Genomic DNA, 25,623 nt, shown 5'->3' with positions numbered 1-25,623 from the left:
TATCTTCTGAACTGGGAGGAAGGAGGAAAAGATGAGCAAATTGCACAAATAAGAAAATGTTTCCAGGAAGACAGGAGATGAGGGATGATGAACGTGTCACAGGTTAATATCCATGGAGGAAAAATAAAAACCCCTTTTTATAAAAAGCTTTATGTAACCTATCTTATATTAGATGTTTCTTGATAAAATTTTTTTCCTATAAAACATGTAATATCCTTAATATTTGCTTATGTCAACCCCTATTTTAAAAATAGCACTCAATTCTTAATTTGGTTATCTGTCTCACCCTTTATCATTTTATCAAGATAACCAGATCTTCTGATATTTGTAGCTACTTAACATGTAAGCTTTTCAAAGTGTCCTGCTAAAATGTGATTATCTTTGCATTATGGAGCCAACTTTACTTAATTTAGAAGAATGGCGGCTAAAATAGTTCTCTAAAGAATTTTAATGGATGGTTCTGTGGTGTGTGTATTGGTTTGAGTTTTTGTCATGGTGACGGGAAAAGGTCCTTGCACCACAGAAAGAAGTGCTATTGCTTGCCAAGTATAACATTAAAGTTAGTATGTCGTTTTTCACTAAGCATAGCAAACCAGTCTTAAATTTTAGGTTGTTGCTGCCTAAAGTAAAATTAGTGAATTTTTATTTTAAGTCTACCCACTCATTTCCTTTTGTCATTTTTGGTGGGTCACACCCTATCTTTTGACTTCTCCACCCCCAAGAATCTCAGCTGGAGAAGACGCTCTCCCTGTTCTGGGGCACGTTTCTTTCTCTGAGGACCCATCTTTCTCCTTGTTCACCGCTGGTGTGCACAGCTCCCAAGACACTCCAGCAGACCCAGCCTGTCTCTGTGACATCTGCTCCCTCTGATGTCACTCATCTTGTGCTCCCCACAATCAGATTTATCCCCCTCCACTCCCTTATATACCTAGCTCCTCCCCAAAGCCAGGTGCTGGGGTCAGTCTTCAAAGCTCCCATCTGTCCTGTCACAAAGTCTGCGCTCCAGATTTCCCCCAAACTCTGAGGATTTCTCACATTTCTGAGGAACACCACCAAAGGCTCCCATATATTTTCTTTTAGACACTCCTAAATCCTCGTTCCCAGATAGAAGAACCCCCTGACCACCAAGCCACTCACTTCATCAAATCCTTGTTCAAGGATCTATGTATTTATGCTCATGTTTATGTTTATGTGTACATATGTTGAGCATTACCCATTAGAACAGATGCCACCCTCAGAACGTAGTCTTTCAAGCCATATAATGCTTACATGTTGCTTGTTTGGGTCAAAACCTCACACCAAATACTCTTTTTCACATCCTTCTAAGATCATTTCTAAAACAGTGTCTCTTCAGCTCTTCTTCACTTTAATCTTACATTAATTTCGTTGGATAACTCTTGATTCTTCCCATATAGGAGCTCTAATTTTTTATATTTTTATTTAGTTTGCTTAATATGTCCCCCCCACGTATACTAATGTTATACTCAGCCTTTTTTGATACAGTGTTCTAATACCAAGGGCCCATTTTCAACATCAGGTTTATAGAAAACATAAAAAATTTAGTAAAGGTTGAACTTTTCCATTCGGAACGATACTAAATTTTTTGTAAAGAAACGTGATCATCAGGCCTCAGAAAAATTTCATGGGGGACTTCTCCCCTTCTACTCTCTCTACAGATTACTGCCGGTTGTGGCCTAGTTCATCTTTACTTTGAACGTATACGTATTGATGAATTTAGACCTTACGTCTCTTCTCTTCTACTTGTCAATAAAATAAAATAAAATCTGAGGCTTATTTCAGAAAAGATGTTTATTTAACTTAATTCACTTTATGTGGACAAAGATAGCTTAGTGGTCCTGAAATACCACAGACAACTACAGATAAGCAAAATTGAAAAAAAGCCATAAATAGTCACTCCTTGTCAACAAAAAAGAAGCTATCTAGATATTTTTCTTTTGGAAGATTTTATTCATCAGGACAGATTTATTTTACAGTATAATACTAACAACACTTGGATAGGTTGGTGGGATTATGAATGAATGTTTAAAAATAATATGCTTAACATTTTTGTTAAAAATATAAAACTATATAAATATTTATTTAAAGCTCTTTTTTTTTTCCTTTTTCTCCCCAAAGCCCCCCGGTACATAGTTGTATATTCTTAGTTGTGGGTCCTTCTAGTTGTGGCATGTGGGACGCTGTCTCAGCACGGCTTGATGAGCAGTGCCATGTCCGCGCCCAGGATTCGAACTGACAAAACACTGGGCCGCCTCCAGCGGAGCGCCGGAACTTAACCACTCGGTCACGGGGCCAGCCCCGTAAAGCTCATTTTTAAAAAGTGACTGTAATGAGTTAATATTTATCACATATTTAAAGTTGGCCTTGAAAATGGTACCTTTTGTTATATATTATTAAAAATAGGGATTATTACTGTCTTGATAATAATTTTTAAATATTTCCCCCAAATGCAACTTAACTGCATACAAACAACTTTATCTGCTTTTAAATATTGACTAGACGTCTTCTTTTTCCTCAGCTTTATTGAGGTATGATTTACAAATAGAAATTGTATATATTTAGGTTGTACAATGTGATTTTTTTTTAAAGTGTAAAACGTGATGATTTAATATACATATATTGACCAAACTTCTTTTTATTTATTTACTTACTTATTTTGCTGAGGAAGATTTGCCCTGGGCTAACAACCACTGCCACTCTTCCTCTTTTTGTATGTGAGTTACCACCACAGCATGGCCACTGACAGACACGTGGTATAGGTCTGCATCTGGAAAGCAAACCCAGGCTGCCAAAGCAGAACGTGCTGAACTTAAGCATTAGGCCACCGCGGCTGGCCCCAAACTTTCTTCATTCTTGATCAAGCATGAATTTATTTTTTGGCTTTTAAAATTTAATCTAGTTTTAAAAGAGATATTGAACTTTAGTGTTCAAATTTAAAATTTTGTGGATTACTATGGTTAGAATGTCCCATTTTACTCATCTGTATTCTGATAAGATTTTAAACATTAGGAATACTTTGTGCCCATATATCTTATGATGATGTCCTTGCTACACAAAATTACTGTATTTAGTGAAAGCTTCTTTTAGTCAAGATACGCCCTGGTGCTTCTTGGAAATGAGCAAGTTGTCTTTGGCCAACTGGCGTCTAGAAACATCTCCTTTTTCAAGGAAAGGTAATTGAGGAGTGGAAGCTACCTCTCAATAACTGGAAGATGGCCATGCTCTGGACTCTTACCAATCTTGTTTGACATCGGGCCACAGAATTAAAACTATCTTGATGATAATCTTCCTAGGGCCATGGTCCAAGATATGGCACGTTGATAATTTTTTGTTCTCCTTACCCTTTATTTTAAAGGACCACAAAGAATGTCTAAAATAAGAATATTTGAATATCGGCTCACTTGAAAGGAGAGCTAACTCTGTTTGTATGAGGTCGCTTTTAATCCTGAATCTCTTTTTACTTTCCCCAGATGAGTCCGTGCTATCAGTGTTCATAGTGTAATGTAACTCTCTGTTACACAACAGATCATACTAATTTTTGTTTTCTGTGGCATTTCTTGGTTTTGTTGTCAATACTTAGAATACAGTGATTAAGTTTAAATAAATGAATTTTTGTATAGAGAACTATACATTCTTACTCAATAAATATCTATAATAATATGGCCCAGCCATTGGGCTATAAGCAGGAGGAACAAACATAAACAGAATACACAGTCCCTGCCATCAAGGAATCCACACTCTAGGATGGTTTTATGCACTGTGTATACCTGAGTGTACATGAGTGTGTGTACAGATCCTTCTTTGTGAAAACTGTAGCTGATTTTCCATTGTTGAAAATCAACACGTTGTTTTAATTTTTAAAGGTAAAACTGACATTTGAAAATGCACATGCTGTGAAAAAGGAAACAACTGAACCCAGACAGAAAAAGGCACCGTCCAACACAAGTGATTTAGTGAAACTTCTGTGGGGAGAAGAGGTGGAAGGTATCCAGCAGAATATTCTAAACACTCCTCATATCGTTATGTACCTCACACTGCAGCTCGACTCGGAAACATCAAAGGAAGAGGTGAGTGTCTTCTCAAAGTGCAAAGGAAAAAGTAAGGACCTTTTTTATAGTCTTCAAAATGAATAAGTGCTTTTCTGAGTCATTCTATATCTTTATGGTGTGGGTATGTTTTGTACACAGCAATCTTCTAATTGACAAGTTTGTTGAGTCCATTTATAGAGATTACTGAAATATTTGAAGTTTTTCTGCCATCTTTTTAAAGATTTCTGTTTGAACTGCTTTTTCCATAATATTTTTCTTACCTATTTTTGGTTGCTTGTATCATTGTTATTCAAAAACAGTATATGCTCTTATTTTTTTAGTGATTACTCTTAAAATTTCACCATGATGTTTGTCTTAACAGAGTCTAACATTAAGCACTATCTTAACCCCTTTTCAGAATAATCCAAGGCCTGTAGTACACCCTAAGTCCACTTATCCCTTTCACCTCCATGCTCTTGTCATCAATATTTTAGTGCTATCATTTTTTTTTTAGTTCCACAAATTGGGCATAAGTATACTACTAGTACTGCTACTGATAATTATGAATTTATACATTATAAAATGTATAAATTATGTATTATGAAATGCATATTTTATACACTATATTTCATGCATATATTTCCTTCTTTAAATTTACATATATGCTTGACATTTTCTCTACTCACTATTCTTTCTTGCATCTCAGACTGTCCTTATTTGATTATTTCTCTTCTTCCTAAAACATGTATTTTAGCTATTTCTTTTTAGTGCAAGTCTATTGGTGATAAATTCTTCTTGTTGTTATTTATCTGATGATGTCTTTTTCACCTTTTCTTGAAAGGTAGCTTTAATTCGACATTATATTAATTAGAATAGGCCAGTCGCTATAACAAACAACCCAAAATCTCAGTGGCTTAACATAATAAAACTTTATTTCTCATTTTAATGTAGTATTTGTTCATGTGGCTCAGGGATTGGAGCCCTTCATCTGGTGGTTCCGTTATTCCCAAGGGCTTCCGAACCCCCTGTTGGATCTTCACATCTAGTTCGCTAATGAGAGAAGAGAGAAAGCATGCATATCACAAAGGACATTTCAGAGGCCTGTCTTAAAAGTAGGACCATCACTCTGCCCAGGTTCCAGGTACCTAGAACTAGTTATATGGTCTCTCCTGATGCAAGGAGGTGTAAAATGTCTTCCTGTGTGGCCAAGAAGAAGAGGAAGTCAACACATGGTATTGCTAATGCCACTTAGGTAGAAAGTTATTTTCTCGTATCTGTTTGAAGATAGTATTTCTTTGTCTTCTGACTTCTGTTATTGCTGTTAAGAAGTCTGCTGTCACTCATCCTTTGTAAGGAATCTGTCTTTTATTTTCTTTCTTCAGTTTCTTGCTTCTGCTATGTCCAGACTTGTTTTTTAACCTCTCCATTGTGTTTTCTATTTAAACAGTCATATTTTTACTTTTAGAAGTTCCTGAAAAGTTTTTAACTGATCTGTGTTCTATTCCTACACTCTAATCTGCCGTGCTGTTCCTAGTAGTCTCTTGTTGCTTGCTTGTCTTAGTGATTCTATGTATTTCTCTAAGCTTTTCATACATAGCTCTTCTCTATTCTGTGTCTGCCCAGTCCACTATCTCTAAGTCCTGAGGGGACTCTGATTTGTGGTGGCTTGCCTTCTTATATCCTTGGGGATCATTGACTAAACTTATTGCTTGATTTTGTCTTTGGGAGCCCTGTGATTCTCAAGTGGGAATGCCCTTCTCCAGAGAGAATTTACTTCTGCTTCTGCCACTGACCTAGGGCACCTCAGCCTTACTCAAGGGTCTGGGTTTAGCGCAACCGTCCTAGGCTCAGCTTACCTGCCTAGCCACCAGCCCAATGCTCAGTGTCCTGATTAAAGCTATTGTAGGCGTCAGCCCTCAGGACAACCCTGCCTCCGTCCCTCTCACCACTCCCAGCTGAGGCCCCGGCTTGCTCTGCTGTGGTGGAGAAGGCGGTTGGAAGGGTATCGAGAGGATGTCCCTGGAAACCCTTCTACTTCTTACATATTCAGCAGTTCAACAACAGGTCTCTTTTGGCCTGGATATAGTTGTTTTACACCACAAGGGTCTCTCAAAGCATCTAGATTTCCCTAAGGCTTCGAGCAGAAGTGAGATCTATAAAGTTTTTACCTAATTTACATTTCTTTGCTTTTGAAATCTTTGCAGCCTATATTCTCAATGCCAGAGCCATTTTCTCCAAGGAATCTATTTCCTTGTGTTGCTTCTTCATATATCCAAATTTAGTCAATAATTGAAATGGAAAAAGGATTTACTTACACATATTTTGGTAATTTTCTGTGTTTTGAAAAATACATAGATACCTAAAGTTAATAATTGTAGTTTCTTGCATGTGTTACTAGTCCTTTGTATCTTTAAAACAAATGAGAAGTGTAACCATTTATTATGTAAAACACACAACAAATTTCTGGGATGGTGGCACCCTGAATCTTTCTAGGTCGTCTTGGAGTAGGATACTGCTGAGGCCTTTTGTCATCCTTGGCTTTCTTTCCCTGGGAAAGTGTATAGATGTTTCTTGAATGAACAGGTTTCTCTCTGTTGACAGCCCTGTAATTAACATTGTCATTAGGAGAGGCTTTTTATTCTTACTGAACAGAGTGGAAGCTGCTGCATGTGTATGCTGCTGACAAGTGCTTTAAAATACAGCTAATTAAATTGGTTAGGAACGGTAGAGCTTGCCAGGTCTTTAATAGTGAGCCTCTCTGGGCTGGTCGCTGTAGCGGTTGGAATAGAAACTTTCCCAAATGACCTTTGTTACTGGTGTGACTTATTTTTACAATAGAATGTCATAGGGTCATTTCATTTTCATGTGAGTTACGTGTTTAATAAAAGCTTGTCTTCTTCAAGTTACAAGATTTGGAAATTTCGAAAAACAAGTCAAAGTATATGGTTATTTGTTTAAAGTGGTGTTTGGTATTTGTCTAAATACAATAAGCTTATTTGCTAGTCAAGGTTTAATTTATGAAGTAAACGTAACAGAAGACCTTAACTGGTGTTTGATTTAATTTCTAGAGATAAAATGTTTTGTAACTGTTTTTACCCTAGAAATATTGCAAGAAAATTTGAGTTGTTAAAGTGTATTTGGCCAACATATTCCATAGCAATTTGCATATATTGAATGTGTTAATAAGTGTAAAAAAAAGGTGTATCCAGTTTATCATTATTTCTATTTAATATTAAAAGTTGCCAAGACATGGACTTCAAGTCACATAATTATTTCTTGTAAAGAGAGACCAAAGCAAGGTGTAGAACACTCTTTAGAGAGAGAACGAAGGAAAAGATGTGATATTTTAAGAGTTTGGGCTTTTAATAGTGTCTATATTAATATTTATGGATATTGTCATTACACAGCATAACTAGCAGCTGCTCTGAATTCTCCGTGGTTTCTATCTAGAAATTTTTGTTTTGCCTTGTGAGAAAAATACCATGTTGCTTTAAGTAACAGCAAAAAAATGAGGTACAGAATGATTGATCCCTTTGTATGAAAGTTCCAGCACAATGCACATCCTGATTTTGAAATTTATTTTCTTTTGTAAAACTTATTTGTTTCCTGGGAACATGCACTTCTTGAAAATAGAAAAATATTAAGCATTTTGTGAGTTATCTTGTAGATCTAGTATTTTCCATAATTTCAAAGGTGCCCTGTTAAAGTTTGAATTCACATTAATCTGTGGTGGGCAAACCCTTTCAAATTTAAGACAGATAAACTTTTATAATATCAAAGTACTCCTTTCTTCCTATATACATTACTTTAATTTTGTATTTTCACTTTGTGAGTTTAATTGCAGTTTTTTCTTGGGTTAAAGTAAAGATTTCATGATTTCACCAAAGATGATGAAGATTATCTTTTAAAAGTCAAGTAATGAAAGTAAGTAAATTTAAAGACTCCTAAGAGTTACATGTGGTGTCTGTGTAGATATGTAAACACAGGAGATAAAATCTGAATAATGAAATATAATAAAATAGTAGTACTAGATTTATTATAAAGGAAATTAAAGTTTAAAACATTATTCGAAATTAATTATAATTATTCCAACTAATCAATGAGTGTCCTATTCACTGTATATTTTGGTATCATGACTAATTTTGACAGTCTCTAACTTATTTTCAGATGTGGTATTTTAAATACCAGGCAATGTGTTAAAATTCCAGGCATACTTCTCTCCTTGTGTTTGAATAAAACTCCCACTGAAGCTGGAAGGATTCATTGTTTTGTTCTTCACTTACTACAAAGTCTGAACTTTCCATGACAAAAATAATGATTGGAAAATTTGGAGAGTTTGATCATTTCTATTTCTTTTCATTTAACAGCAGGAAATTCTTTATCATTATCCAGTATCTGATGCATCTCAGAAACTTAAAAGTGTGAGAGGGATATTTCTCACACTCTGTGACATGTTGGAAAATGTAACTGGGACACAAGTTACTAGGTAATAATTTATTCTTATTTATCTTTAATTCTGTTTCTTTCCAGTTCTTTACCTTGGTTCTGACAAACAAAATACTAATACATGTATCTATTATACAAATATTTTTGTATCTATAATGTCGATATCTATATAGCAGATATGATGTCTGCAGACATTTTGTTTCTCACCTAGGTTATTTCTACCAGTCATCTATTTAAAGTGTAGGTTTACATCTCCATGTTTTGGCACACTTTAATTAACCAAGTTAGACTGAAGACCTATGCTTTAGAATTTCTTCATGAGGATTATATCTCTTAAGCATGGCATTACAGTGAGTCTGTGTTTTGCCATGTTTTAATCTTGATTATTAACTTGCTAGGCGGTACCTTCATGATGGTAAGAATGACAGAATGCTGAATTTTTCATATAGTTCAAAATATTCTGTTCTTACAACGATAGAAAAATACCAAATATACGTATACTCTAGGAAGAGTATTCAGACTATAGTGTTGTTGGTGCAAGTTCACTCAGTGATGGATAAGCAAGACTGATGTCAAATAATTTTTTTTAAATAAAATATGTCATATAGTCAATTGTAGAGCCATATATCCCGTTCCACATTGATGTATCAAGCCCTGACTTGTGTTGGGTTTTTTTGTAGTTGTTTTTTTGCTGTGGATGATTGGGCCTGAGCTAACACGTGTTGCTTGTCCTCATCTTTTTTTTCTCCCCAAAACCCCAGTATCTAGTTGTATATCCTAGTTTCAAGTTCTTCTAGCTCTTCCATGTGGGATGCCACCACAGCATGGCTTGGCGAACAGTGCACAGGTCTGCACCCAGGATCTGAACCGGCAAATACCAGGCCACCAAAGCAGAGGGGGCGCAAGCTTAACCACTATGCCACTGGGCCGGCACCCAAGCCCTGACTTTGAAATGCCGTAGTTCACTTATGGGAGGAGGGGGCTCAAAGCTTTTGAATTTTGTTTTTTGGGGTTTTTGTTGTTTTTTATGTAAAATAAGTCTAGGGGTTATAAACCATTTTTCTTCCTTAATATTACAACAATTTTAGACTTTACAAAAACAGTTTATCTCAAATTTTGAGATTTTAAAATATTAAGTTGTATTTTCTAAGACTTTAACTTTTCCCATCTTCTGTTAAAAATGACACCTCTGTGGTTTTAAGATTTTCTTTTTTTTTCCTTTTTCTCCCCAAAGCCACCCAGTACCTAGTTGCGTACTCTTCGTTGTGCGTCCTTCTAGTTATGGCATGTGGGATGCTGCCTCAGCGTGGTTTGAAGAGCAGTGCCATGTCTGTGCCCAGGATTCGAACCAACGAAACACTGGGCTGCCTGCAGCAGAGTGCAGGAACTTAACCACTCGGCCACGGGGCCAGCCCCGACACGTCTGTGGTTTTAAAAGATAGGACCTGCAGGACAACAGGAAGAAGAATTTCCTTGTTTTTCTAAATAAAAGTCATGTTTCACTCTGGGACTTTTAATCTAGTCTGTGTAGAAGACATTAGTTCATTTTAAGACACTAGTAACTTAGGCTCCATTCAGTGTATAAATTTGCATTCGGAAAAGCATGTTGTAGGCCTCATTTTTTTGAACAACTTCATTGAGATATAGTTCATATATCATGCAGTTCACCTATTTAAAGTGCACAGTTCAGTGGTTGTATATTCACAGGTACGTGCAGCCGTCACCAGAGTCAATTTTAGAACATTTTCATCACCTTAGAAAGAAACGCTGTACCTTTTAGCTGTCAATCCACTTACCCCATTCTAAGCCCTGGGCAACCGTTCATCTACTTTCTGTCTCTATAGATTTTCCTATTCTGGATGTGAATATGAGTAGAATCATAATATGTGGTTATTTGTGAGTGGCTTCTTTCACTTAGCATAATGTTTTCAAGGTGCAGGCCTCCTTTTTAATATTATTAGAAAGAAAATTTAAGTTTGTTTAAGTATTTAAGTTCTCCATATGGATTTGATCTCTTTTAACTGTAAAGGATAGATATTATTTTACTTGATATTTAGATCTTGTTAATGATAAGATATGGGTTAAACATGTGGAAAACAGTAAATAAAGGTAGAAAACTTTTTTGTGAAACAGTAAATATGAAAATAATTATTATTTCAAGGATACCTTAGCAACATGTGTATCTTTTACTGCATACACTGTTTTAAAACTACAGCGAGGGGCTGGCCTGGTGGCGCAGCGGTTAAGTTCGCACGTTCCGCTTCCTGGCGGCCCGGGGTTCACTGGTTCGGATCCCGGGTGTGGACATGGCACTGCTTGGCATGCCATGCTGTGGTAGGCGTCCCACATAGAAAGTAGAGGAAGATGGGCACGGATGTTAGCTCAGGGCCAGTCTTCCTCAGCAAAAAGAGGAGGACTGGCAGTAGTTAGCTCAGGGCTAATCTTCCTCAATAAATAAATAAATAAATAAAACTACAGTGATATTAATGTATGACTATAAAAGAGTCTAATATTTGTCTAAAAGTATATGCATTTTTAAACTTTACTAATGCAAAAGTAATATCCCTTTTGAAAAAAATCTAGCAATTCATATTTAAAATCCCACATATTTACCTACTACAGTATAGAAGGTACACTATATCCTAAGGACTCAAGAGGTAAAGACTGATGTATGTATTTTCATTTAAAGAAAGAAAACACTAAATATATTTTTAGTTTATCTTCTTCCCACCGCCTATACATACTACAGAAGGGATCATTATGTTCTCTATATATCCATAGTTCATTATTGTATCTCTTTTTAAATTTGTTTTCCAACTTCATTGAAGTACAGTAAACTGCACATATGTAAAATGTGCAGTCTGATCAGTTTTGACATGGTTATAGACCTTGAAACCATCACCATGAATGTATAAATATATCCATCTCTCCAAAAGAGAACATGTTAAATCTGACTTATACTTTGGTTACTTGCTTATATATCTATGTCCCATGTTGAATTATCATCCATGCCTTCCTTTCTTTGTCATCTCTTTTGGTAATCATGTTCATAAACAGACAATCAGAAAAGATATGTTAAACTAACACACTGTGATAGAAGCTTTCTTTTGGAAAAAATAGTATATAGTCACTAAATGTTAACAAAAGAGTTTACTTTTGTATGACCTAGGGTTTTTTGTTTTTTTAAAAAATATTTCAGAATATATTTTTGTTGTTATACAATTCCTTTCTTTTTCTGTGTGGCTGTTAAATATATGCCAAGAAATTTGCTTATCAAGTATGTTCTTAAAGCATACCATACGTAATCTTTTATGAAGGCTCATTTATAATTTTATGACATTTAAAGATATTCTAATTTCATCTTGACTTTCTTTTTCTTAGTTCATCCCTTCTCTTAAATGGGAAACAAGTTCATGTGGCTTATTGGAAAGAATCCGACAAGTTGTTGTTAATTGGCCTGCCTGCTGAAGAGTAAGTTGAAATTTTTGTTTGCCTTAAAATCATTTCTAAAATACTGCTAACAAAGTCTTTCATAAAAATTGTGACAGTTTTGTCAAAAGGCAAGCTCTTTAAACAGTTTTACGATTTAAAGGAGTATTGCACTAGTACAATAGCTGTCTGTTCATTTGTTACAAAAAGTGCAGAAACGTGCCAGGAAAGCCCAGCTAGACCAATTAGTAAGCCCGGGGGCTGTCAATACACTTTCCTCTGAGATGTGGCCAGTATAGAGGCGGCTGAGAGATGACATTGTCCTCTGCTCAAAATTTTGACAATATCATGATTTGGATTTTGTGTGTTTACAGTTTTTTGTAAAACTGAGATTCTGGAGAATTAAGGATCAGCAGAAAGGTATTTTGCCCTCATGTTGAGCACCTCTGACAAAATAATGAATATTGAATTCTAAAGTGACTTTTCTAATGGTACATCTTATATTTTCATTGTCTCCTTAACTTTTTTGCAAGTATTTTGAAATATATCTTATTTTTATAGTTGGAGGTAAGAGCAAGGTTGACATTTATAATGAGCTGACTCTGAACTCAGGGACTGCATTAGATATTTTACATTCATTAATCTCATTTAATCTTCAAAATTAGTGTGAGGGGCTGGCCTGTGGCTGAGTGGTTAAAGTTCCACATGCTCCACTTCAGCGGCCCAGGGTTCTCGAGTTCAGATCCCAGCTGTGAACCTACTCTACTCACCAGCCATGCTGTGGAGGCATCCCACATACAAGGTAAAGGAAGATTGGCACAGATGTTAGCTCAGGGATAACCTTCCTCAAGCAAAAAAAGAGGAGGATTGGCAACAGATATTAGCTCAGGGCGAATCTTCCTCACACATACACACACACAAAAATAGCTTGAGGTCTATTTAGTGATCACTTTCCCCATTTTATAAATGAGGTTATGAAGAGAGAAGAGTTAAATAACTTGCCAAAGTTCACATAATCAGCAAGAGGCAGAATTGGAAATTGAATGAGAGTCTGTCTGAATTTTCTACTACACTGCTTCCCCAATGTCGTAGGATGTTAAAAGCTGGGGGGAAAGTGGGGTAGGAATATGGAGAAGTCTCAAGGAGAAGGATTTAACCACTGATAGACTAGTCTATGTCCCTGTTCAATGAATTTTAAAACTTGTAAAGTAGACTCTTACCTACTTTAAAAAATAACTGGGCAACTTCTATTAAACTATGAAACACACTTTAGTTTTCCCATTTGGTCCAAAGAACCATTCATCATATATTGTCTACCAATAGTAATCAGATATCAAAATAAATAGTATAGTGTGTGACTGACACAACTTAAGAGAATACTGATTTAGGTAAATTTTCTTTTGGTGTTGCTTTAAGCTTCCCAAGGAAGAGAAAAGTGGACCCAAAAATGCATATACAGCAATCTGAGCATGAATATGATTATTTTCTGTTACTAGTGACTGTTAACCAGATTTCTTTCATTATGTAACGGTGTATTAGTTATCTATTACTGCGTAACAAGTTACCCCAAAACTAAGGGACTTAAAAGAGGGAACATTTATTATCTCATAGGTGTTTTTGCTAGTCAGAAACCCATGAGCAACTTAGCTGGGTGGCTCTGGCTCAGGATCTCTCCTGAGGTTGCAGGCAAATCTTAGCCAGGGATGCAGTCCTCTGAGGGCTCACCTGGAACTGGAGGATGTGCGGTTTACGCACATGGGTTACACGCATGGCCATTGTCAGGAGGCCTTAGTTCCTTGCCATGTGGACCTCTCCATAGAGCTGCTTGAGTGTCCTCACAACATGTCAGCTGGCTTCTCCCGAAGCAAGTGATCCAAAATAGAGAAAGAGAGGGAACCGCAAAACCTTCAATGACTTAGTCTTAGAAATGATAGACTGGCATTTCCACCACCTAGTATTTGTTAGAAGTGAGGTATAAGTCCATAGCACACTCGAGGGGAGGAGAATGAAGCTCCACCTCTTGAGGGGAAGAATATCCAACAATTTGTGGACATGTTTTAACGCCACAAACAGGAACTCCAAAGGAGACTGCAGTGAAAAATACCAAAATGATTTTGTTTTGAAGGTGACTTTAATTTTCGACAGAAAGAGATAAGATCTATCATTAAATGTGGGGTTTAAAATTTTTAACATGAAGGGATAATGGTGCTATGACATATACTAGATGATGGCTCTCTTTAATCAGCTAATGTATGTTTTTCTGTCTAAAAAGGGATTATAATGAAATCTGCTAGGAGACCGTGCTAGGCCAGTGGGTTGGATTTGAAAAGCTGGGTTGTTTTGAAAGTGTGTGTTTACAAGAATTATAGAACATCCAGAAGAAGATACTTTAGGATGTGGTGGCAGGATAAAACATTCATTTTTCACTTTTGTAGTAGCCCAAAAGGCAAAAGAAAATAAGCAAATAATACAAAGGAAGATAATGGTAGTGTAGGCAATTAGAGAGAGGAGAGGAAGGCCCAGCTAAGGAACTGAGCAGAGGCTGCTCAATCACATTCTTTTTTTTTAAGGAAGATTAGCCCTGAGCTAACAGCTGCCAATCTTCCTCTTTTTGCTGAGGAAGACTGGCCGTGAGCTAACATCCCTGCCCATCTTCCTCTACTTTATATGTGGGCCGCCTGCCACAGCATGGCGTGCCAAGCGGTGCCATGTCCACACCCAGGATCTGAACCAGCGAACCTCGGGCCACCGAAGCATAACATGCGCACTTAACCACAGCACCACCAGGCCGGTCCCTGAACCACATTCTGCTGCCACTAGCCAAATTAGTTAGGTAAATAGAGACAGTTTCCAGGAGAGGTTTGAAGCCACAAAAGGACTGTCACTGCTGACCTCTGGATTCAGGTTGTGCCACAATACGGGGTGCCCTAGCCAACTCCTCAATCTTTATTATTGAGGGGGGTGGATAAAATTTAGAGTGGTCTTCCCTAAATATTTATGTCATTCCTATCCTGGAGAACTTGGAAGATCCCCTGTATTCCCTATCCTGAGCTTCAACTCAAAAATAAGCCCTACCAGCTTCTTTACCCAGTTCTCTTAATGCTGATACCAGCTATGCTATACCAGATTCTTTTCCTTATTCCATCTTGTTTCACGTAGCCGTGAAAGATAAGTATTATTATTCTCATTTGTTCAAACTGGGAAATAGTTTTAGATTGAGAGGTCATGCACAGGCACCGCCTCAGTGTCAATTCCTATGTCTGTATCTCCAACATTGTGCATATGGTTTGTAATTGAACCGGCAGCCTTGGAATTTTTCCCTCATATGTCTTCATGCTACTGCCTGTGCATTTCCCTCTTTACTACTATGCCTTTTACAAGCAGGATGAGAAAAGTGCCGCCTTGAAAAAAGATAGGGGGGGCACATAATCCAGGAACAAGTGTTCTCAGAGGGGCGATCATCCTGCATGATCTCCCTGCAGTGAGCAGCAGGAAGCTAACCTGGCAGACAGTGTGAGGTAGTGGAGAGAGTAACGCTGGAGCTAGAACATGGAGCCCACCAGTAGGTTCCATCGCTTTGTATCCTTGCACAAGTTACCTAACTTCCTGGACCTCAGTTTACCCATTGGTATAATAGGAATAATAAGACCTACCTTGTAGAATTCTTACATGGCTTCAATGAGAAAATGTTCAGTCTGTTTCTTTCTTTCCTTTCTCCTACTTTCTTTCTTTTCTCCATTTGCTTCAGGCATGTCTTTCTGTCACAGGAGTTGGAATTTCAGTTGAGGTGTGGGTAATAGTGGAAAGTTCAAGAATTTAGCATTTCTTTCTATGGTCCCAGGTACTGTGCTAACTGCTTTATATGCATTAATTTTATCTAATCCTCAAAATGAACCTGAGAAGGGCTTAGTGGGTACTGTCCCCAGTTTACACAGGAGGAAACTGAACCCTAAGGAGGGTTAAATAGTTTGCATATAGATGATGATATAAAAAGTCCCTACTTGACCCATGCTAGAACCCCAGATCTGGACATCAGAGTCTTCCATTGCTAAGGCAGTAAACAACCATTTTACACAGCTACACTCGCAGTTGACACACATACTTTTCACATTCCTTACATATAAAATGTAATGTTCAGCTTTTAGAGGTGTATCATTTGATTATGTTATAAATGAACAGATGTATTTTTTCTTTATTTAGAGTTCCTCTTCCTCAGCTAAGGAATATGATAGAAGATCTTGCCCAAACCTTAAAATTTATGTATAGTTCTTTAGATAGGTAAGTACTTCTTTAAATTGAATCTCAAGTTTTAAGTAGATGATTCTAAATCACCTTTTGTACCTAATACTGTTCCTTGGTTGAAAAGCTAGTTGTTTGGAGATTTTCTTGTTCTTAGAATTTTCTCATCCTTTTATTACTGGCTTTTATCTAGTAGCTTTGGGCAGTTTTTCATTGGATCCACTGCTTTTTCTTTTTTGGTCTCATATGTTACTTTAGTAAAATAGTGATGTAACCACAATTATATTCTGATTTGACGTATTTCTGTAGGGGCAAATGTAAGAGCATTTCTTCATAACATATACAGAAAAGAGTGAGAAGATTTTAAATAAGATTTTTGGTTTTTTCTTTGACTATAAGACCATTGTCAAATTCACTATCTTAAAATTTGATACTTCTTTCTCAAAAAAATTTTTAGTAAAATAAGTGTTCACTGTTAAAATAAATAAAGACATAGTAGAAAAAGTATTGACTATTTAGCTTCATGTGTATCCTTCCATGTATTTTCTATACAATATGAATATACATATGCTCTTTTGTTACACATGTGGGCTCATATTCATATTTTTCTGCTTCTTAACCTTAACCTAAAAAACCTTCTGCTTTTTTTTTTTTTTTGAGGAAGATTAGCCCTGAACTAACTGCTGCCAATCTTCCTCTTTTTGCTGAGGAAGACTGGCCCTGAGCTAACATCCATGGCCATCTTCCTCTACTTTATACATGGGACGCCTACTACAGCATGGCTTTTGCTAAGTGGTACCATGTCCGCACCCAGGATCCGAACCGGCGAACCCCAGGCCGCCAAGAAGCAGAATGTGCGAGCTTAACCGCTGTGACACCAGGCCAGCCCCACCTTCTGCTATTTTAACCTTGCAATATAAGGTGATGCATCCTTCTTGCATCTGAAGGATGGAATTTTGAGGAAATTTGAGATAACTGTTCAACATTTGAACATGTAAAATTATGGATGGAAAACAGATTTTTCTCTTTATGGGATTTTTTTTTTTTTTTTTTGAGGAAGATTAGCCCTGAGCTAACATCTGCCACCAATCCTCCTCTTTTTGCTGAGGAAGACTGGCCCTGAGCTAACGTCCCTGCCCATCTTCCTCTACTTTATATGTGGGATGCCTGCCACAACATGGCTTGCCAAGCGGTGTCATGTCCGCACCCGGAATCCGAACCGGCGAACCCCGGGCCGCCAAAGCAGAACGTGCAAACTTAACCGCTGCACCACCAGGCCGGCCCCTTTTTATGGGATTTTTGTAAATCCCAATACTTCAGAGGGCTGAAATGATATCTTTGCTTTCAAAGCCTTAAGCGTACATCAATACAAGCTTCTAGTTATGAAGTCAGTCAGTCATGGGGATGTAGTGTACAGCATAGGGAATATAGGCAATAATATTGTAATAACTTTGTATGGTGACAGGTGGTAACTAGACTTATCATGGTGATCATGTCATAATATATATCTAAATATCAAATCACTATGACGTATACATGAAACTCATAGGATATTTTATGTCAATTATATTTTGATTAAAAAAAGTTAAAAAAAAAAATTGAAAACAATTTGCACATTTTACCAAAGCATAATGGAATCAGCTCTCTGATTATCTATAGTTGATCTTTGTTGTCACTGTTCTCGAAGCACCTGAAGGAATTTTCTGTGACTCTGCCGTCTGGGAAAATCATCTACTTTGCAGCCTTGTCCTCCAGGAGCCTCTTAGCAGATGCTTCCCTCTCAAACCTGATTACTTATTAGCGTTTTCCAAATGTGTGTGCTACAAAAGGCCGGGCAGCCACAAACAGTGCTTTTACCTTTTACTAATAAGGAACTTTTTAACCAATGAAGAGTAAGGATGTGGTTATAAACTACCTCCTTAAATTTACACTAGATGAGCAAACCTTGCTATGCTTTGCCCTAACTGAAGCTTTCTTGTTTTCATAAAGCCGGAGATAATCAAAGATTAAATTACTGCAATGAATTCCGTACATGAAGACAATTGAGGTTGTTCTGCAAATTCCAATGGAGTAGGTTGGGGACAGAGGGACTCTTAATTTCTCTAAATTTCATCCTGAAATTTAGCTTCCATTGATTTAGAAGTATCTCCAAGTTGGCAGCAAATTTAACTAGTTTCTTCTTGTTTAAGTGAAAATTTGAAAGGCAAACTAAGATAATAAATGTAAATATCCTTTGAGTGCTTAAAACCAAGCAGTATGAATCCAAGATGTTAAGAGTCATTCTGCAATGACTTTTTTCATAAGAAGGTTTTTTCTGGTTATGAATGCTCTTAAAGGCCCATTGCGAAAAATTATGAAAAGCCTAAAAAGTGCAAAGACTTAATTATCTTTTCAGGTTGTGAGCTGGTTAATTCCCTGTGAGCCGCAGAAAACTGATTGTACATGAACAAAGTTTATTGTTGTGATCAAATTAAAGATGTAATAGTTTCCTTCACTATTCTGAGCCAATCTATTAGCAAATCCTAATCAGTTTGTCTCCAAAACGTATCTGAAATCTACCCATTTCCCTCCATCTTCACTATTACCCTGTCCAGCCACCGCCATCTCTCTCTACTACAGTAACCTCCTAACTGGTTCCCTCGCCTACATTCTTGCCACTTGAATTAATTTCCAAACGCAGTTAGAGTGATCTTTCTATGTTACTATCTGGCTCCCACCTACCGTTCTGATTTCAGGTCTCAAACCACACCTGCCCCTCTGCACTGCTCTGCAGGCACCCTGGCCAGGCTTGTTCCTCTCCTGGGGCTTTTGCACACTTTCCTCTCACTGGACCTTCTTGACATTGGGATCTCAGCTTAAATACCCCATTCTCAGAGACCCTTCCCCAACCGTTTGATCTAAAATAGCCGACCAGTCACATCACCCATTCACATGGTCCTCTTCTCTGTCTGGTCCTTTGTACGAGTTCATGTTTTTACTGTTTGCTCATGTGTTGTTTTTCTCCACCCGAATGTGAGCTCCACGGGAGCAGAGACCTTGTCTTTTATCTTGATATTTTTACTGCTGTACCTCCAGCAGTGAGAACAGCGCCTGGAATATAGTACGCACTCAAGTAGTTTGTTGAATGAATCAGTGAATGTTATTCTGATATGTTACGGCGTATATGCCAGTTATTGTGTTATCTAGTGGGCTATTCCAGTGAGTGGTTGCAGGCGATGTGGTATTACTTTTACATGGCTAAAATGAAGTGTTTAGAGTCTCTTTCTCCCTCTTTTTTTTTTTTTTTGTAAGTTCTTCCGTAGTTATGCCTTCATTAGTGAAGAAGGGAGGAAATAACTTAGGCTAATTATGTGCTTACCGTGTACTACTAAGTAGTAAGCATAGTAGGTACTTATTATGTACTAGGTACTTTGCATGTGAGTTAGATTCTATTATCCTCATTTTTAGAGAGTTGGAAATGAAAGTTCAGAGAAAGGTCAGAAATTTTCCTGAGATATCTACCTCCTGAGAGCAGTGATAAGATTCGAAACCAGATCGGCTCTATTACAAAGCTCAAATCTCTTTATTATCGTGTGTTGCCTCAAAGATACTGGGAGTTGTAAATGGCTGAAATAGTCAGAGGTAAAAGCAACTTAGGTTTTTTACACAAAGCCTGTTCTATTGTAGATGCGTCGCTGTGTTAGCTCTCTGGTTCTTCCAGAGAGCCGTCTACTCAGAGCTTTTGAGAGTAGGTTTTAGGGTAAAAAATACTGACAGGGTGAACTTCTGAACATACTCTCTGAGTGACGTTAGAGCAGTACTTCTCATTAAGGGAGAGGAGTAAGGAAGAGAGCCTGTGTAGTTGGGAAAGATCTGGTCGCCTTAGGAGCGTACAAATGATGACCACCATTTCCATATGTTGTTCTAACTTACAGCTCTTGTTTCTCCAGTGCCTTTTGCCAGGTTGAGAATGTTCCTCGTTTGGATCATTTTTTCAGCTTGTTCTTTCAAAGAGCACTTCAGCCTGCTGCACTGCATTCCAGTGCCAGTCCCAGTGCACAGCAGTACGATGCTTCCGGTGCGGTACTGTTAGACAATCTCCCTGGAGTTCGGTGGCTCACACTTCCACAGGAAATCAAGGTAATCTTAAGTGTCATAGATAAGAATGAGACCCAGTTGCCTTATAAGTCTTTATCTTCTCTCTTTTTTTTTCCCCTTGAGCTTTCTGTCATTTTCGGGATTGTGGGTAAGAGTTAAAGAGGCAATTGGTTGATGAAGTAGAAGACCCAATGCAGTGAACTCAGAAAGAGAAATTTTTCTTTCTAAATAGAAATTAGCTCTCTCATTTTACTTTAACATTTAAGCTTTGTCCAAACTTGGAATTCTTTTCAGAAACCATAATTATTCGATGTGTCTTACTTTTGAATTTTGTGACTTTGATTTTATAATGCATGGTGATCAAGTTAGGGTTATGTTTCTATATAGATTAAATGTAGATGAAATGATTGGCTAGCAAACGATATTCTTAACTAAAATACAAACTCCACTAATAATAGCAAAATCTTTCTTTCCATGAACATATGTAATTTGCTTTTGTCTTGTACTGTAGATAGCTTACCAAGGGTAAGACTTCATGATGGTTATCAGTGTGATTTTAGTCATATCTGTAGACCCAGAATAACTTTACTGTTGAATGACTGAAAAGATCATTTCATACATTTTCATCACCAGCAATCTATTTAGCCACAGCATTTGTATTAGTATTAAATGAGGCACTATGCCATAGCCAGTTCCCTGCCCATGAAGAAACCCAGGCCATGTTGTAGTAGAAGCCCAAATAAAGATTCTACTCTTCATGAAATCCTACAACGTATGATCCAATAAATGCCTTTTTGACAGTTTAGTAGTAACTTACACTGATATATCAGTTGCTTTGCTCAGTTTCCTCATCTGTAAAATGGGCACAATGATAGTACCTACTTCACAGGGGAGTTAAGTGCTTACTGTCGTGCCTGGCACGGGTAGTTATAGTTGTGAGAGTATTATTATGTAATCATTATTTGGAAGGAGTTGAGCAGTTAGAGCATGTTTAAAGGAAATTGCCTTCTGGCATTTTCTATTTTTTTTTATTTTTAGAGGTTGGCACCTGAGCTAACATCTGTTGCCTGTCTTTGTTTTTTTTCCCTTCTCCCTGAAGGCCCCCAGTACATGGTTGTATATGCTAATTGTAGGTCCTTCTAGTTGTGCTACGTGGGACGCCACCTCAGCATGGCTTGATGAGTGGTGCCAGGTCCACACCCAGGATCCGAACCAGCAAAGTCCTGGGCCACCCAAGTGGAATACGTGAACTCAACCACTCGGCCATGGGGCTGGCCCCCTTCTGGCATTTTTATTTTGTCCTTGCCTTTGTCAACTGCCCACTGCTGGATCTTTTGATATCTCAGGCCAATGAGTATCATTTTCCAAAATCATGTAAAAACTAAAAAGTGTGAGATATGTAATTCTACTCCCGCCAGTGTTTTCATAAGAAATATCAACGGAAAGTAATAGGTAACTTTACCTTTAACAGAGAAAGACCTTGCCTCCAAAGTCTGTCTCATGCTCATTATGGAATCTTTTTTCTTCTGGAAGACACAGGCCAGTTTCGTGAATCAGAACGTGCTATCCCATGAGTCCTGCCATTCTGGTCTTGCAGTTGCCCAAGTTCTTTCCTCTGTCTCAGAGTCTCTTCACTAAAGAAATCTCTTCCCTCAAAATATGTAACCTCTTCTTTTTGTGAGAGTAGAGGTACTTAATGTTTTTAGGGGCAATGTCTTTAGACTTTGGATACATTAAGGTTAAATACTGTCTTCCCTCTACGAAATTTAAGACAGTTTAAAATATAGCTTATTTTGGTCTTATAAATTCCATGTGAAGGCTACCTCCTGTATTCAGAGTTCTTTTTTATTAGCATTATTTTATTTAGCCTACTTATGATTAAAAGGACTGTATGCTTTTATTTATTTCAACCTAAAAGAATATCAAACTGAGAAATCACTGTGAATTCTACTGTACCTTTTTTAATTTGTTGCCTCAAATCTCAGCTGCTGCTTATCTCACCAAAGCTCTGATTGCTTTTATCCTTGTGAAGTCTAACACTACTGTATGGAGATGAGTCTGTGCCAGGTACTCAGATTTCTGCCATGCTTTGTGGAATCCAGAAAGGTCCTCTGGGTGTTCACAGTTTAGTCGGATAGATGAAATTAATACATAGGAAACAATGAGGGTGTGGCTTAGGTGTTTTCTGTATTTTGTAGTCTGGTTAAGATATTTGAGAACAATATTTTTGGAGAGAGAGATACCTTCTGATAAAGTGGTCTAAAGGTCTCTGATGAATATAAAGTTTGAAAAACATAACCTGTGAAGTTTTTGTTTTTGTTTCACCAGCAAACTCAAAGAACTTAAACACTTTCTTGTTCTCTTTGAGATTTCTTACTGTGTTAAAAATCATAGGGTTTGTTGACTATGTATCTTCTAATGGAAAATATTAAGGAATTTTATGCCTTAAGAAATACAGTTAAAAACAACGTCTGTGGGGTAACATGTGCCTGATACAATTTAGGTAGAAATGTTTTTTCTTTTAATCTTTATTGTTTTTTTGTGTGTATGAGGAAGATTGTTCCTGAGCTAACATCTGTTGCCAGTCTTCCTCTTTTTGCTGGAGGAAGATTGTCACTGAGCTAACGTCTGTGCCAATCTTCCTCCATTTTATGTGGGATGCTACCACAGCGTGGCTTGACAAGCGGTGCTAGGTCCTCACCAGGGATCCGAACCTGCACACCCTAGGACCCTGAAGCGGAGCACACGAACTTAACCACTACATCACCAGGCCAGCCCCAGAAACAGTTATTTTTAAGTTGGAAAAAACTTAGGTGTTCTGAGATTAGTATATAATGGGGTCTCACTTCAATTTTCTTTCCCAGATGTTTGAACATTTCCTTATTTTGTTTGTTTACAGATATTCTTTTTTATCATTTTTCCTAAGGTACACAGGAATAACTAAGAGAAAAGATACTTTACCTTTCCTCTTAAGGAATATGAAGAAACAGTTATTAGTAAACTTGTACATTAGTTACAGAGTTCAGTATCAGGAATAGCAACCCATTAAACAATAACGTTTCTGAGATCAAAAACCACAAGTGGGTAATCTTCTTTTTGTCCGGTAGTTTTTCAAAAGAGAAACCATAGCCACACAAAGGAGAACAAGAATTATTTGGTAGATGCAGAAAAATGTAGGTCACAAATGCTTAATAAGCCATACCATGTGAAAAGCATTGAAAGGCATGACTAATGTTTCCAAAGCTTTTGTTATCTCAGTAAGACACCATTTGTGAAACAGTCCTGCAGAGAGTGCTTTGGCCTTTAAAAAAAAAAAAGCATTCTTTTTCACAAATAGCATATATGCTACAAGCTTCAATTGCCAGTAGTTGTCAATTTATTTATATGCATTATAGATTAAATTGCAGATTGAATTTATTCTGTTTTTAAATTTTGAATGCTTCAGGGAGGAACAAATACATGAAAGAGTTCAGGCAATTTCTATAGAAACAAAAGCTAAATCCTAAGTAAGAGGTTTTTCTAATAACTCTGTAGGGTAGTTAAACTGTGCCAGATTCCAGGGGAACACTTGCCTTCATGTTTTAATCTGTGAATAAAGATTAACAGTCCTTTTATATCAAACATTGGAGAGAGACACGGAAGAATATTGATATTTTCCTAGAATCCACCTGTTAAGAAATAGACAGGAAATAGAAAAACAAAAACAACTCAAAACAGATTAACTACATTGATTGATATTTTTCCTTTAAGAACTTTAATAGGTTAAAAGATTTTCTAAATTAATTTGAGATTTAATTTTAAAATGCCTATATGTTAAATAAGTTAATTTTTTTTGTAATTGCAAAACTTAAAAACAAGATGATCCATTTGGGGACGTTTCTTAAATAACGCAAAGGAGAAAGATACTTATTCAATTCTTCAAGTAATGTTTAAGTACTTTTATATGGCCATTACTAAAAAGTAACTAATATGAGTTAAATGTTTGCGTTACTCTTTTTTTTTTTTTCCCGCATAGATGGAATTAGACACGGCACTGAGTGACTTGGAGGCCGCAGATTTTGCAGAACTGGTAAGAGAAGCAGTGGATTTTAGGAAGGGCTCAATGTTGATTTCTTTTTTGTAAATCAGTCATTTTTCTAAATATTTTCCAAGTAGGCATGTAATAATCTTGAAATAAGTAACCTTAGGTCTCTATTTTGACACGGACAAAATCTGTTTTGCTTGCCTTAAGATTTTCCACTCAGTTAAAAATATTTGTTACATAGTGTATGTATTATGATTAATTACATTAGTATCATTAAGAAGTGGGCTTTGAGGGGCTGGCCCCGTGGCCGAGTGGTTAGGTTCGCGCGCTCCGCTGCAGGCGGCCCAGTGTTTCGTTGGTTCGGATCCTGGGCGCGGACATGGCACTGCTCATCAGACCACGCTGAGGCGGCGTCCCGCATGCCACAGCTAGAAGGACCCACAACGAAGAATGCACAACTATGTACCGGGGGGCTTTGGGGAGAAAAAGGGAAAAATAAAATCTTTAAAAAAAAAAAAAAAAAAGAAGTGGGCTTTGAGAGAAAGGACATCTATGTAATATTGATTAAATTAGTTAAATACCATATAGATTTCAATTTAAATTAGAAGTATCAGTATAGTTTTTAACCTTTTTTACAAAAAGTATAGGGGCCGACACAGTGGTTAAGTTCGCTCGCTCTGTTCCAGTGGCCCGGGGTTCATGGGTTCAGATCGAGTGAGGACTTACACACCACTCATCAAGCCATGCTGTGGCAGTGTCCCAGATACAAAATGGAGGAAGATGGGCACAGATGTTAGCTCAGCAAGTCTTCCTCCAGCAAAAAGAGAAAGATTGGCAACAAATTTTAGCTCAGGGCCAATCTTCCTCACCAAAACAAACAAACAGACAAAATATTTTTGCTGGCTCTGTCCAGTGAAAAGGCCTAGAAATAGTGACCATTCTAGGAGTGATGGGCACTGCTAGTACCCAGGCCATTGTGTATAAATAATAATTCTCACTAAAAGGAACGAAGGCTCCTAAGAGAAATGGCTGATTCCAGATTTGGGGCTGAAAATGTACAAGGTAATCCCAGCAACATCTTGTTGTATCAGAAATAAGAAGCTTTCAAAAATTACAAGGATTAATATATGGTTCAGGTAATCAGGAGACAACTTGAAGAGCCTCCCACTTGAGCATCTATACAGGTATTAACAGATTGAAACACATCAGATATGTTTAAGTCCATGAGTTCATGATGATATTAAAGAACAAAAGAGACTTACTGGTCAACTTTGCAGGATGCAAGAGAACCAGCTCATTGTGAAAACTGGTAAATAAGGAGGAAGACTCAAACATCTACCTTTCCTATCTGAACCATACCTC

At 37.3% G+C, this 25,623-nt stretch overlaps 1 protein-coding gene across 6 annotated transcripts in view; it reads left to right on the top strand.

The window, feature by feature from the left end:
• Positions 1-25,623, top strand: part of INTU (inturned planar cell polarity protein) — a 72,021-nt gene that overhangs the window by 26,984 nt on the left and 19,414 nt on the right. For 2 of the 6 annotated variants that reach the window (XM_001501769.5, XM_023636586.2), the window contains exons 4-9: positions 3,882-4,085; positions 8,414-8,532; positions 11,874-11,963; positions 16,122-16,199; positions 20,090-20,279; positions 24,253-24,306. In XM_001501769.5, coding sequence (XP_001501819.3) covers positions 3,882-4,085; positions 8,414-8,532; positions 11,874-11,963; positions 16,122-16,199; positions 20,090-20,279; positions 24,253-24,306 — 735 coding nt within the window. The remainder of the gene's footprint in view (positions 1-3,881; positions 4,086-8,413; positions 8,533-11,873; positions 11,964-16,121; positions 16,200-20,089; positions 20,280-24,252; positions 24,307-25,623) is intronic. The other 4 variants (XM_023636584.2, XM_070259413.1, XM_023636585.2 and 1 more) reach the window with 3 other exon arrangements.

This window comes from Equus caballus, chromosome 2 (assembly GCF_041296265.1).
Source record: "Equus caballus isolate H_3958 breed thoroughbred chromosome 2, TB-T2T, whole genome shotgun sequence".
NCBI classification, from domain to species: domain Eukaryota; kingdom Metazoa; phylum Chordata; class Mammalia; order Perissodactyla; family Equidae; genus Equus; species Equus caballus.
Note: the sequence above shows the minus strand (reverse complement) of the source record. Positions and strands in the feature narration are given on the sequence as shown.